We start from the raw sequence: 14,101 nt of genomic DNA on the forward strand, positions 1-14,101 counted from the left end.
GGCCAAGGGGCGCATTAAGTTGTTCCAGGATTATCCCGAGCTGTGCCACGCCTACCCCACCAAAAACTCCATCAACTGCAGCAACAACAACAAGAGCGGCTGGGGGTTTCTCCAAATGGGGTTGACAAGCGTTTAATGAGCTGCGAGCAGGCGCCCGGCGTCCAGTCCGGCCCGGAATTTCAACAATTTTTTACTGCCACCTGCAAGGACAACGCATTCTTCTTCTACTCCAGACATTTCTCTGCTATTTTTTGCCCCGCGTTCTCTGCTCTGCTCTCTGCTGTGGTTTATGCACGAAGATTTTTCAAAAATTTTCCAACGCACCGCGCTCAGCTCACCTGGCAGCTGCGTTAATTAGCTTAAGGTGCGTCCTTCTGAGAATATTTTCCAGAAATATTGCCAAGCCTTTTGCGCAATAATATTGCCTTAAGTTTTGTTTTTTTTTGTTTTTTAATTCATATTTTTTGCCTACCCTGATAAAGTTTCGTAATTAATTTGCATTTAATTAAAATGAAATTTAATGCTGATAAAGTGAATGTGAGCTCAAGCACAACTGCCAGAGCGCTGCATTTTTTATTGAGACTGCTGATGGAGCTGAAAGTGCACGGCCAGAAGAAGAAGAAGCAAATGAAGAAGAAGAAGAACTGGCATATGTTTTTTTTTTTTTTTTTTTTTTTTTGCTTTACACTAATTTGTTGGTAACAGAAATTTTCAAGATTCTTTTTGGATAATTTTTCGGAAGCATTCCCCTAATATCTTAGTTTTGACATCTTCATTTTTTTTTCTTCTTCCGAATTTAGTTAATTTGGATTATTAATGGTTATCAATAGTCTAAAAAATCTGTGATTGTAATTTTTCCAAATATAAGAAAACTGTTTCCAAAATATAAAATTTTTGTAGATTGATAATAAAAAAATTTAGTATTTAAATATTTTATATTTAATATGAATTTAAGCAATAATAATTTAATTTTTATTTCCTTGCAATGTGCAGTTTAGTGAATTTGCAATATTCGATGTGAAATTGATTCAACTCCGTTTTCAATTTTCCCCATAATAACGCCTTACATCAACAGCAAACAAATTTTCCATACTCATATGGCCTCTGAGAAAAAATGGAAAGCTGAAAAAGCAAGAGAGAGATGAAAATCCCACACACCCACACACACACACACGCACGCTTCATTGAACTTCGAAGAGAGGCTTAGCTAGTTGCACTTTGCTCTTATTTTTATCTCGCTGGCCATATATTGTATATACATATATATATTGAAAATGGCAATGGGAAAAAGTTTACAAATTTTCAGCGTAAATGGAGAAAAGAGAGAAACAGAGAAAGAGAAAGAGAGAGAGAGAGAGAGAGAGCGAAATAGTCAAACCAAGTGTGGAACTTTCTGTGTGAAAACTTTAGCCATGGGATCCACATATCAAAAGTACTTTTGGCCAAATAGAACAACAGGCAGACCTTTGGGCGATTGAAAAATATTTTCATATGTAAATTTATAATATGTTTTCTTTTACGTCTCTTATGCTGTGCTGTAGGATACCCAGTAAAGAGGGGAATTTGATTAAAATAAATGGAGTTGCATGAGTTGTAATATAGCTGAAAGTGAATGCAATTAAAATTATAATAGATCTCATACAAAATTCCTGAAATTATGATGAATAATAGCCCCTACTTATAAAATATCATATAGAGTATCTGCTAGTCATGCCGATTAGCTCACTCTTACGGCTCTTACAGCAGCATATATATCGATATATATACTGCCTGCTTGCATCTCAAGTGCAACAATGACAACAACAACAACTAGGCTAGCAATCCCTTGCACTGTTGAAGGGCCAAAACTCTACCTAGAAATTGTGATCCTTTATTTTTGTTGTTATTGCTGAATTTTTCGGCTGCGGTTGGCAGAGCGCCGTCGCCTGCGAAATTTTGTGGCATGTGGAAATTTATTTCATAATCTCAGCAGCAACAAGAACCGCAGCAACAACTGCAGTCGAAGCGCTGTAAAAAAAAAGAAAGAGCAGGAGGCGGAAGAGAAGCAGGAGCAGGAGGTGGATGAGGAGGGCAACAACTTTTTGCATATGAGCAGCACCTCGAGTAGCTAAGCATGTAATTTATATCCTTGAACGACGCACGCTCTCTCACTCACTCTAACAGTGTCGTACAATCTCTCACTCTCTCTCTCTCTCCTTCAGCTAGCTGCAATCGTAGCCCTTTGCTTCTGTGGAGCTGCAATAAATTTGCTTTTGTTGCGGCTGCTTTTCGCCTTCTTCTTCTTCTACTTTTGCTATTTGCAATTTTTGTTGCTGCTCTGCAATTTTATTTGACCACATAAATTGTTTACCAATTTTCACAAGTTTGTCTGCTAAATCTATATGTGTCCTTGTGTGTGTGTGTGTATTGGGTAAGTCCTTGTTTGTTCTGAATGCTAAAAGCGGTTTAATAGCACTCGAGCAACCTTTTGATTTAGCGCCCAAGTGCTGCCAATGTATCGACTCTTCACATTTTTGCCTCTAAATATTTTCTAATTGGAACAATTGCGTTAGCCAAAGAGTACTAGAAAGAGTGAGATGGAGAGAAACTTTAGTCAAGTCTTTGTAGTTTATATATAATAAATGCCATTTTTATGAGCTGCCAATAGCATTTGTAAGCCTATTATATGCATTGTACACACGCATAAATAAATTTTGTTCTGCCATAAATACAGTTATTTGTTTATTTATATTTTGTTTTCTTTTTAATTTTGCTCAGATTGGCCAAATTCAATATTTACTATGAATTGAGTAGTTTCGTTGTTTCTTATGAATTTGAAGCCGCTGTTTCATGCTGTATATATATATGCTGAATACTCAATAGTAAATAGTCGATAGTAGACACTAGATACAAAGATAGATATAGATACATAGATACATAGATACCTAGATACCTAGATACCTAGATACCTAGATACCTAGATACCTAGATACCTAGATACCTAGATACATAGATACATAGATACATAGATACATAGATACATAGATACATAGATACATAGATACATAGATACATAGATACATAGATACATAGATACATAGATACATAGATACATAGATACATAGATACATAGAGATACATAGATACAAAGAGATACATAGATATATAGATACATAGATACATTGATACATAGATACATAGATACATAGATACATAGATACATAGATGCATAGATACATAGATACATAGATACATAGATACATAAATACATAGATACATAGATACATAGATACATAGATACATAGATACATAGATACATAGATACATAGATACATAGATACATAGATACATAGATACATAGATACATAGATACATAGATACATAGATACATAGATACATAGATACATAGATACATAGATACATAGATACATAGATACATAGATACATAGATACATAGATACATAGATACATAGATACATAGATACATAGATACATAGATACATAGATACATAGATACATAGATACATAGATACATAGATACATAGATACATAGATACATAGATACATAGATACATAGATACATAGATACATAGATACATAGATACATAGATACATAGATACATAGATACATAGATACATAGATACATAGATACATAGATACATAGATACATAGATACATAGAAAGATAGATACATAGATACATAGATACATAGATACATAGATACATAGATACATAGATACATAGATACATAGATACATAGATACATAGATACATAGATACATAGATACATAGATACATAGATACATAGATACATAGATACATAGATACATAGATAAATAGATACATAGATAGATAGATAGATAGATAGATAGATAAATAGATAAATAGATACATAGATACATAGATACATAGATACATAGATACATAGATACATAGATACATAGATACATAGATACATAGATACATAGATACATAGATACATAGATACATAGATACATAGATACATAGATGCATAGATACATAGATACATAGATATATAGATATATAGATATATAGACATATAGACATATAGACATATAGACATAGACACAGACATAGACATAGACATAGACATAGACATAGACATAGACCTAGACATAGACATAGACATAGACATAGACCTAGACATAGATACATAGAGTATAGAAATGTTTACTGAAATGCTACGTCTTCACTACCCGTGTTACTCAACACTGGCACAGCTTAAAGAGATCAGGACTCAGTGCTAGTTACTAAAGGGAGTAAAGTGGCTGCCCGAAAGTCAAGTGGAACAAATGCTTTAAGGAAAAATCTGCAGTTGTTTTCTCTTCATTTCTTCTTCCCTTTCTTATTTCATTGCACTGTTTGACCGAAAACCAATTAAAAGGATGCTGCGCTTTTGCCTTGCATGCAATTTCGGTTCGCCTTTTGCGACCAGGACTTAACCCCCTTAACCCTCTTAACACACTTAAGCCCCCTTAACGCCCGGCGTGGAATTCTTGTGTCTGGATTGCAGTTTTGCGGCTTATCTCGCACTGCCCAGGGCCCAGAGCCCAGACCCGATTCTGGTTGTTGCTGTTGTTGTTGTTGTTGTTTTTGTTTGTCTTAACCCATTGACCACTTAGAATGTGCTTCCTTTTTTTTTTCTTTTTTTTTTTGCTTTTGGCTTTTTGCTTTTTTGTTTGGGTGCCGAAAGTTTGTCAATGCATAAATTAAAAAGTTCTTTCTTCTTCTGCCCTTCGCTGTTAATGAAGCCCAAGCAATTAAAAGCGTCTACAGCCAAGCTTAATGTGCCAAAAAAATACTGGAAATCTTCTTTAATATGGGCCATGCGCTAAAACAATTTGCTGCCACAAAAGATTACATGTCGTGTGGCGTGTTGTTCAGATAGGCAAAAGAAAAGGAGAGAGAAGGAGTGAAACGTGTGTGTGTGTGTGAGAGAGAGAGAGATAGTGAGGACGCTGCTGCCTCAGTGCGCCTTCGCTAAGGGGATTATTATAATCCGATTTTCAACTTTAAATGTGGAATATTTCCCATATGAACGCACTGAGTGCAGTATTTTCTTTTATTTAATCTTTTTTTTTTTTTTGCATACAAAAATATAGGTGTTAGGCGTGGGGTATATTGTACTTGACCTTAAATATGGGACCATCAATAGTAGATTTTAAAGAGCAGATGGAAAAGCAATAACACTGAACGAGAAACTCTCAGATAGAAGTGCAAGAGACAACGATAACGAGAGAGAGAGAGAGAGAGAGAGAGAGAGAGAGAAAGAAAGAGAGAGAGAGAAAGGAGAGTGAGGAAGAGGAAGTGTAAGAGAGATTTGGAAGGTTTGAAGATCGGAAGTAGACTACAAGATTCGAGTATATCCTGTAATAATGCATCTCATTGCCATTTAAAAGGTATCTACTAGTCACTTAGTCGAACTCAAAACCCTTCCACTTGGAAGTTTTTTAACCAGCCATTTTGTGGTTCGTTTAGTAAAACCTCAGCCCTGTTTTCACTCTAAAATGGTAAACTTTTTGACTCAAGTGTGTGTGAGTATGCTTGTGAGCAAGAGTTTCGTATGTATGTGTGTGTGTATTTTTGGGTGCTTGCTAAATCGCTGCAGTTTTCTTTATAGTTATTACTTTATAAAGCTTTCTTCTTCTGCCGGTTCGTTCGCTTTTTATTTTTTCTGTTTTTGATTACAAAATTGCTTTCAATATTTTGTGGAAGAACAACAAACTCGCTTTTGGCGCACCTGTCCTGGTGCTCTTGCTCAGCTGGCCATATACATATAAATATATATGTGCATATATACATACACATATCTATATATATATGTCTATATATATAGTCCCATTTGGGCAGCAGCAACTGCAGCCTAACTTGAGTTACGTGTTGCAGCAAAAGTTTAACGCATTAAGCAACTCATTTCTTGCTATTGTTGTTGTTGGTGCTTTTATTGTTCTTTGTGCAAAGTTTAACAGTTAGGTCTAGGCGAAAAGCATTTCCAACTACCTGGCCATATCAGAGTTGCTTGTTGCAATAGCCGGAAATATAAATTATCATATTATGTGGGGTAACCACAGTTTAAGCGTAGATGAGCAAAAACTTGGCCAGATTTGGAGTGTAAAGCTGAAATATTTCTGAATTCATGCATACTTTCGTATTGTATATTCAAATAGTCATTTTGAGTTTATTAAATGAAATCTGTATCCATACCAATCAACAACCAAAACAAATATGGCTTTGATTATGAGCCATGTGATGAGCCATGTCTTATTCAATTCAATTAAAATTGCTGTTAAAAAATATTGAAACATACATTTATTTGCTTCTTCCTCTTCGCTCTTTTACAGACTTAAAATCGAAAAAATATCAACATGCGGTTTCTACACGTTTTTTACCAACTGGCTTTCCTGCTTGCAATATTAATTGGTAAGTTATATTTGTTAGATACTAAGAGCATGGAAATTGTATAGATTGAATTGCATGTTCAAAAACTAAAAGCAAGGAACAAAATTCAAAGAAATATAAAAAGCAATAAATATTAAAACTAAAAACATATATCTCTATATTTAATTTATAACAAATAAACAAACAAAAAAATGTGCAATTTGTATTCAATAAACAAATTATGAAAACTAAGCCAAGCTACATATATGTATGTGGGAGGAGCAGCTCCAGTTGATGGAATCTGACATTAAAACATCCCCAAATAAGGAAACATTTTGTTACGAAACACGTAAATCTGTAACATACATATATATGTGAACAAAACACAATATATAACTATGTTATATTCTCTTATTTAAATAAATTCTCTGCAATTAATTTCAATTAGCAAACACTTATTTGAGTGTTGACAAATTTGATGGACAGTGCAAATAGTCATTTGCAATAAAAAAGGGGTCAACAGCTGTGACACATCAATCGAAATAAATTGATAGCGAGCAAGACTCCGCAGGCTAAACTCTGATTAAGTCAACAAATAAATAAAAATCAGTTTGAGTTAAATGCAAAATTAATTAATTAAATGTTATGCCAAACACGGAGTCGAAAAATAAATGCACTCTATAAATATTATAACTAAAAAAATTACAAAAATAATGATTAACCGCAAAAGATAAAAACATTATGCATGCACATATATTGACCGATTTTTATTAAAAACATACAACAACAACAACTTTAAACTCTTTTGTTTTTTGCTAATTAGCGTTAATTAAATTTTATGGCATTTATTAACATTCATGCGATTTGACAAATAGGAATGCCAATGAAAAAAGCATTACATATATTATTAAAATTTTTTATAAAGGCCAAAAGCTTAAAAGTTAAGGGCTATAAAAGGTCAAGCGTGTGCGCAGCATAACAATCAAAATAACGCGAAATATTTTAAGCTCCGGAACAAGTTAAGGTTTTTGCTTAAAATCAATTATGCAATTTGTTGATGCCAGATTTGTTGTTTAATTACAAATAAAACTAAAACATAATTGTAATATTCTGAATAGCTTAAAACTAGGCTTAAGATAAGCTGAAGTCATGCAAAATTGGTGGCAAGAGAAGGGTTTATGTAAATGTCTGTAATGGGCGGGAGTAGGCGTGGTAGCGCTTCTATATATAGACAATACTCTTGACAAATAGTTTATCTAGGCTCTGAGAATATTAAAGTAGTAGCAAGTAGTAAGTTAAAGTATTATAAAGTATCTCAAATTTAATTATAGACAGATATTAAATTATTAAAAATATTATAAATAAAAATGATGAAATATATTAAATTATTTAAATTATAAAGCATAAAAGAGAATAAAATAAACTAAAACAATTTAACATAATTACAATACATTTGAATTTAATTTAAAATATAATAAATATATAAACAATTATAATATAATGCATTTAAATATTATTAAAAATATATGTAATAATTTAACAAAATCATATGGTATATTTATAAATTTATAAAATGACTTCAAATTAATAAATCCTAATTAATTAAAATACAAGTTATGATAACAATATAAGAGAATTCAATACCTTTTAATTTAATTTAAAATATAATACATAAATACAAATTAAAATTTAAAAAATCCTAATTTCATTTAATACATTTTATTAAAAAAAATTTATAAATGAATAAATGAAATTAAATCAGCATAATTCAAGCACCTATTTAAATCCTGCTGTGGCATATCTTCATGCATGTCGTAGACATGCTGAAGCAGATCACCTTCCTATCTGCCAACTAACCCGCTTAGGACTCCGTTTAATCCAGGCAACTAATCTGAAATATTCGCATCTAAATGACTGAATTTCTATCGACATGCCTCAAGCTGGTGTCTCAAGTGAGTGCACTTGATTTTTATACCCTGAACCCATTTTCAATGGGAAATCAGGGTATAATGGTTTTGTTGAAATGTATGTAACAGGGAGAAGGAGGCGTGGCAGACCCCACAAAGTATATATATTCTTGATCAGGGTGACGAGCTGAGTTGATTTGGCCCTGTCCGTCTGTCTGTCCGTCGGTCCGTCTGTCCGGCTGTCCGTCTGTCCGTATGTATGAACGCGTCGATTTCAGAAGATATAAGAGCTAGAGACTTCAATTTTTTTTTAAAATGTCCGTAATTACAGCGCGCATATCAAGTTTATCATTAAAAATCGATAACTCATCTCGATCTTTTTTTATCGATAAAAAACCTTATCGAAACCCAGTTATAAAATTATATCTTCTACACCTTTATTGCTAGAGTCTCCAAATTTTTAATGTATGCTTATATGCAATTTATACAATTTCGGTTTTTGTTAAAATTTACCCCCCACCTCTAAATTCACCCCCTCACCCTCACTTTTGTAAAAAGCGTATTTCAAATACTAGAGACTTGTGCTTTGGCAATTACATGCATATTCATGTTATAATCATAATCTAAAAGTTTCATGAAGATCGTACGTCCATAAAAAAAGTTATTAAACAATTAAGTTCTCATAGTAAGCGCACACTGCAGCCCATGCGTGTTTATGCTTGTGTGTGTATATGTATGTAATTGTTTGTGTAGTGTGTGTGTGTGTGTGTGTGTGTGTGTGTGTGTGTGTGTGTGTGTATGTATGTATGTGTGTGTATGTATGCCTGTGTGCATGCGTGCGTGTGTGTGTGTGTGTGTGTGTGCGTGTTTCTTGTGTAAGCTGAAAGACGCGAAAAATTATTGAAATAGCTATTACTCCAAGGGTTCAGGGGATCTCGTAGTCGAGCAGTCTCGAATAGAGCTTTCTTACTTGTTCTTCTTTTTTTTCAGACGCGCTCTTAAATGTGTGCAAATAAATTTTGTGTGCGCAAGTTAAGAAATAGGAGGAAGAATGTAAATGTTCATCTTTAACGTTTAACACACTTTTCGCGGCGTTATCTTATATATTTTATTGGCTCATCTTGCGGCTTTCAGCAGGTCTGCGGAGGCCCATTCTATTTACTAGTGCACATAAATTTAAAAACCACACGTACATACACACACACACACACACACAAACAGACAGCGTATCCCGCACACAGATGCACTGATAAATATTTGAGGAGCTTGTGAAGTGGAACGCCCCCCTGATTTATTCAATAAATCACAAGTTCTCCACCTGGAGCAGACGGCGCAGATTTAAATTTTATCTCACGTGTAACTGCACACATACATACAAATATGTATATGTAGGTGAGTTTATGTGTGTGGGCGTGCGTGTATATATAATTGACTTGCTACGACAACTAACGGATAAGTCTGGCAGCCAGGACACATGTCAATAAGGCACACGCACACAAAAAAAGCAAAAGGATAAGGACTCCTAGTGCCAACGTCCTTGTCAGTTAAATGCATTTAACTTGGGTTTATCTACGGCTCCAGCATATGCACAGCACTGAAAGCGTTTGCTTGTGTAGTTATATTGGCAGGGCCATAGCCCCATCGATTCAATTCAATATCAATCGACATATATACATATATACGTACATCTGTGTATATCTATCTATCAGTCACTTTATCAGTTCGCCAACTTAAATGACAGTGAATACATCAAATGACTTTCAATCCTTTCGCGTGACTGAAATTTTCGACTCTTTGTCAACACAGGCGACAGGCTCATCTCCCACACTCTCTCTCATTGAGCCCCTGTGTATGTGTGTGTGTGTGTGAAGGTGTGCCAGCTGTTGTTGTTCTTGTTAGCACACACGACTCTTGTATGTGTGTCTCGCTTGATAAATGTGAGCAACGTGCCTGGCATTTGTTTTTACTTCATTTTTTATGCAGCGTCGCATTCGAATTTATTTAGTGCTGTAAAATACGTTTCTTTTTTTTTTTTTTTGCCTATTCTGTATAGTGTTATGTTAAGCATTTCTTTGCTATGTTTTTTAGGCCGTGACAAGCGGCCTGAGTATGGCTTTATTTTCCGCATTTGTAAAACTTTAAAATGTCTGCAGACTTGAGATCAGCTTAGGCATTGCGAAATGATGAGCCATAGAAACTGCTACAAACTGAGAATGTGTGCTAGAAAATGTGCGATTTAATAGATAACCTCTTTTTATTAGCAAACCCTGAAAATATACACAAAAAGCTGTTAATTGACAGCAAAATAAAAATGTCAATCGAAACTATTTTTCCAATTTTTTTTGTATTTCTCTTAAATAAATAAAATAATAGTATATTTAGCCTATTGCTGAAATTTAAATCAAGTGAAAATCTCTTCCACTTACAGTCAACAATCTAAGCCAGAATTTCTCTGGGCCAACGACCTGTGGGTTGCTCAAACTGGCACGAGCAATCGTGGCTTTCCCTTATCACTTTTTCTGACTGATTTTCTATGCAACTCGTATCCACCCTCCCCGCCCGCCCACCACTCTCTACACCTTTTTGTCACACACCTTTGCCTTTAATTAAATCTGAAACTATGCTGAGAGAGCTTGGCGTGAAATAAAAAAACGGAAAAAAAAAATCAATCGCTGTATTTATTATCGAACCAATTACACAGCATGCCAAAGCAAGCTGCAGCCACGCCCCCTGTCGCCCTGGCTGCCTTCGTGGCGCACTCGAGACGTTGGTGATCCCGGTGCTGCTAAAAGGGGAAAGCTATCGGTATCGGTGCTTGAGTTGGCTTCTCATTCGTTTGGCATACTTAAAACTAACGGGCAAATACAGAAATATGAATAACGTGCAGCAGCAGCCGAGATGCTGGCAGGGGTAGCTAATGGGATGGCAAGAGGGGTAAGGAGGGTACGAAGCGCACCAGTATTATTGAATTTGCAATTCGATGCAGTTTTTCAACGTGTGATACAAACACACACACACAGCACAGCAACACCCCTGGAGCTGGGGGGCGGTGTGTTGGCGGGGCAAATCGTTACATAAAATTCATGAAAATCTCGCAACGAGCTAAAAGCCAAAAACGACAAACAAATTGAAGCCTGACAAACTGCAGCTGTAACAGCCGGAAGTTTGGGGCCATTTTTCCATTTGTCAAGTGCCAAATGGTGGGCGGCAGGGGGCGTCGTCTGATGAGCGATGAGAGTTGTGAGCGGTGGGGGGTAGCTTAAAAATTTTTATGCGGATTTTAGGGTAAGCGCGAGGAAGCGAGCGGCAGCGTGTGGGACTTGGCTTACTTGCCAAGTGCTCGTTGGGAGCATGGCTCTGACCAAAAAGGGTTAAGCGGCTTAATTGCTGTTAAGGTCAATTCTCTGAGCTGTGAGTGCCGCTCTCTCTCTCTCTCTCTCTCGCTCTCTCTCACTCGCTCTATATATTTGCAGTTTCGCAAAATAAAAAAAATAAAAAATAAAAAAAAAAATAAAGAAAAACAGTTTTCATTTACGCTTTACATTTTCCATTGTAAGAATGCAGAACGCAGCAGCAACCTGCTATGACATTTACATAATTACAGGAAACAATTTCTATGCACATTTATGTTACAGAGTGCGTGCTGTGAACGGATCGAGAGAGAGAAAGAGAGAGAGAGAGAGGGGAGCTAAGCAATGGCCAGGCTAAGCGGAGGAGGCTAGCCTGCATGCACCGGAAAATGATGTGTTAGTTTGACAAAATGCAACATGGCAGCATGTGAAACGATTGTGAATATGGAAAATTTGCGGTTTAAATGGAAATTGGTTTGGCAATTGCAAAAACAAATTGCTTAGACGAAGCCCTGCATTCGAGATTGCTTACATTTAAATTGCAGAGAGACAGAAAGAGTCGAAATCAAATTATCTCTCTTGATTTGATGGAGAAATGCTGAGCTTGAGCTCTTGGTATAGATGCAAAATATTTTTGTATATTCAATTTTTGTAAATGCTAAAGCAGCTGCAACCAGTATGTGAGTTTAATGAACTGTTTCAGTATTTTAGTGCAGTTCCAGCAATGAAACCCAAAATATATAGCAAAAAAAAATGTACCTTATAAAATTACAGTAATTATAATTTTTTAGGCTATCTTAACAAAAAAAAAAAAAAAATTAAACAAAAGTTCATTAATCTCATCAAGGGAATTTATAAATCTTTATATAAATTCAAATCTATAAGAAATGTTTTTAAAGAGAAAGTGTTCCATATCAATAAATAAAAATAATAATAATATTAATAATAAAATAAATAAAATAATATACTTAAATAAAGCAACTTTTAGATTTTTTTTTTATTTTTTACAAACCATTTTTATCTCTTGGTAAAAAGAATAAGTCCACTTTAAACAGTTGTTGACCTAATTTACCCCATCAGCCAAATACTTTCCTCTGCTGGTGCTTCCTTTTCAACTACATATGCAATTTGCTATCTAAGGTATACCAAATTTGACTAACTGAATGTTTCTACTTATGTCTCCACTATGGTAGATGCTCCTCCATTAGTTAAAGTAGTCTCATAACCTCTAGCAATGCCCCATCACAAAAGGGTTGAAAAGAGTTTAAAGGTCATCTAGATCTTGTTCGCACACTTAACCTAATTGAAGCTAGCCTAACTATCTGGAGGGTCATGTGTGTGTAAGGCCATATAAATTTCATGTAGGCATAATCTATTCCCCTCTAGCCTCTTCTACTCTTACGAAATATTATCAGAGAACATTTTGGCTTAATAAAACTCAATTAGCTCGCCTTACATTAAAAATTATGCATTAAAAGCTAACACGTGTTTGTTCAAATGCCACGTATACTTACTTGAATGTATGTGCACCAGAGTATGGGTGTGTATGTGTGTGTGTGTGTCGCTAAATAACGTTTATTAACCTGCCATTAACGTTTGAGCCCAATGCACCCAACGGTATTTGCTTGTCAGGCAATCGTCTGGTAGCTGCACAATTTACACGCACCGATAAAAATCTTCAGCACGCACCAAACAACAAAACGTAATTTGTATTTGCAGTGTCTGGCCCCTATTGAGGGTGTGGGGGTGGGGCTGCCGCAGAGTGGGTGGGGGTGCGGTCCTTCCAACGCATACCCTAATTCAGAGCCAACTCGAACTTCTCCGCCCGCTTCTGCCTGCTTGGCGTGGCAACCAAATTAGTCTGGCCCTGTTTTTGGTGCTCTGATTTATTTATACTCTCTTCGAAGGTATTTTCATTTGTTATGAAATTGTCACAATATATGTAAATTTTTCATTAATATATAAGTATTGAAGTTGTTGGTGTATATGTACCTATGTATATATATCTACTACTATGAAGCTACTCTCAAGATACTTTGTATAGTTCTGGATCGGCTGCGATATGAAGAGATCTTCAAGAAACTTTTTTGATATCAAAATAGGTCGAATTGTATGACTGTAAAATTTATGCATGTATTTATTATAGAAATTAAATGGACTAAAATCGATTGTGTATTCATTACTCTTCTTAGTAGTCTCAATTGAAGCCTCTATTTTATCGATGTATGTGTTATGTTTTGCCCTGATTCATCGTAAAATTTATAACTTAGCTTTAATCTTAATAAAACAAATAAATATTTTTAATATCATTAAAATTTTTTTTTTTTTTTTTTTTTTTTTTTTTTTAAATTGAATTATGCTTTTGGCCAAGAGCAATCTGAAACACCAATTTACACAATATTTTTGGGAGCGTATTTTGATTGTGTTTTTTATTCATATATCTATATAGCATAAATCAAGTTGTT

General features: G+C 34.9%; 1 protein-coding gene across 2 annotated transcripts in view; it reads left to right on the plus strand.

Moving 5' to 3' along the window:
- Nucleotides 1-14,101, plus strand: part of LOC6576421 — a 53,187-nt gene that overhangs the window by 3,411 nt on the left and 35,675 nt on the right. For both annotated transcript variants that reach the window (XM_015165166.3, XM_002002375.4), the window contains exon 2: nucleotides 6,343-6,421. In XM_015165166.3, the coding sequence (XP_015020652.1) occupies nucleotides 6,367-6,421 (55 nt within the window). In that variant the 5' untranslated portion in view covers nucleotides 6,343-6,366. The remainder of the gene's footprint in view (nucleotides 1-6,342; nucleotides 6,422-14,101) is intronic.

Source organism: Drosophila mojavensis, unplaced genomic scaffold (genome assembly GCF_018153725.1).
Source record: "Drosophila mojavensis isolate 15081-1352.22 unplaced genomic scaffold, ASM1815372v1 contig_36, whole genome shotgun sequence".
Classification (NCBI taxonomy): Eukaryota; Metazoa; Arthropoda; class Insecta; order Diptera; family Drosophilidae; genus Drosophila; species Drosophila mojavensis.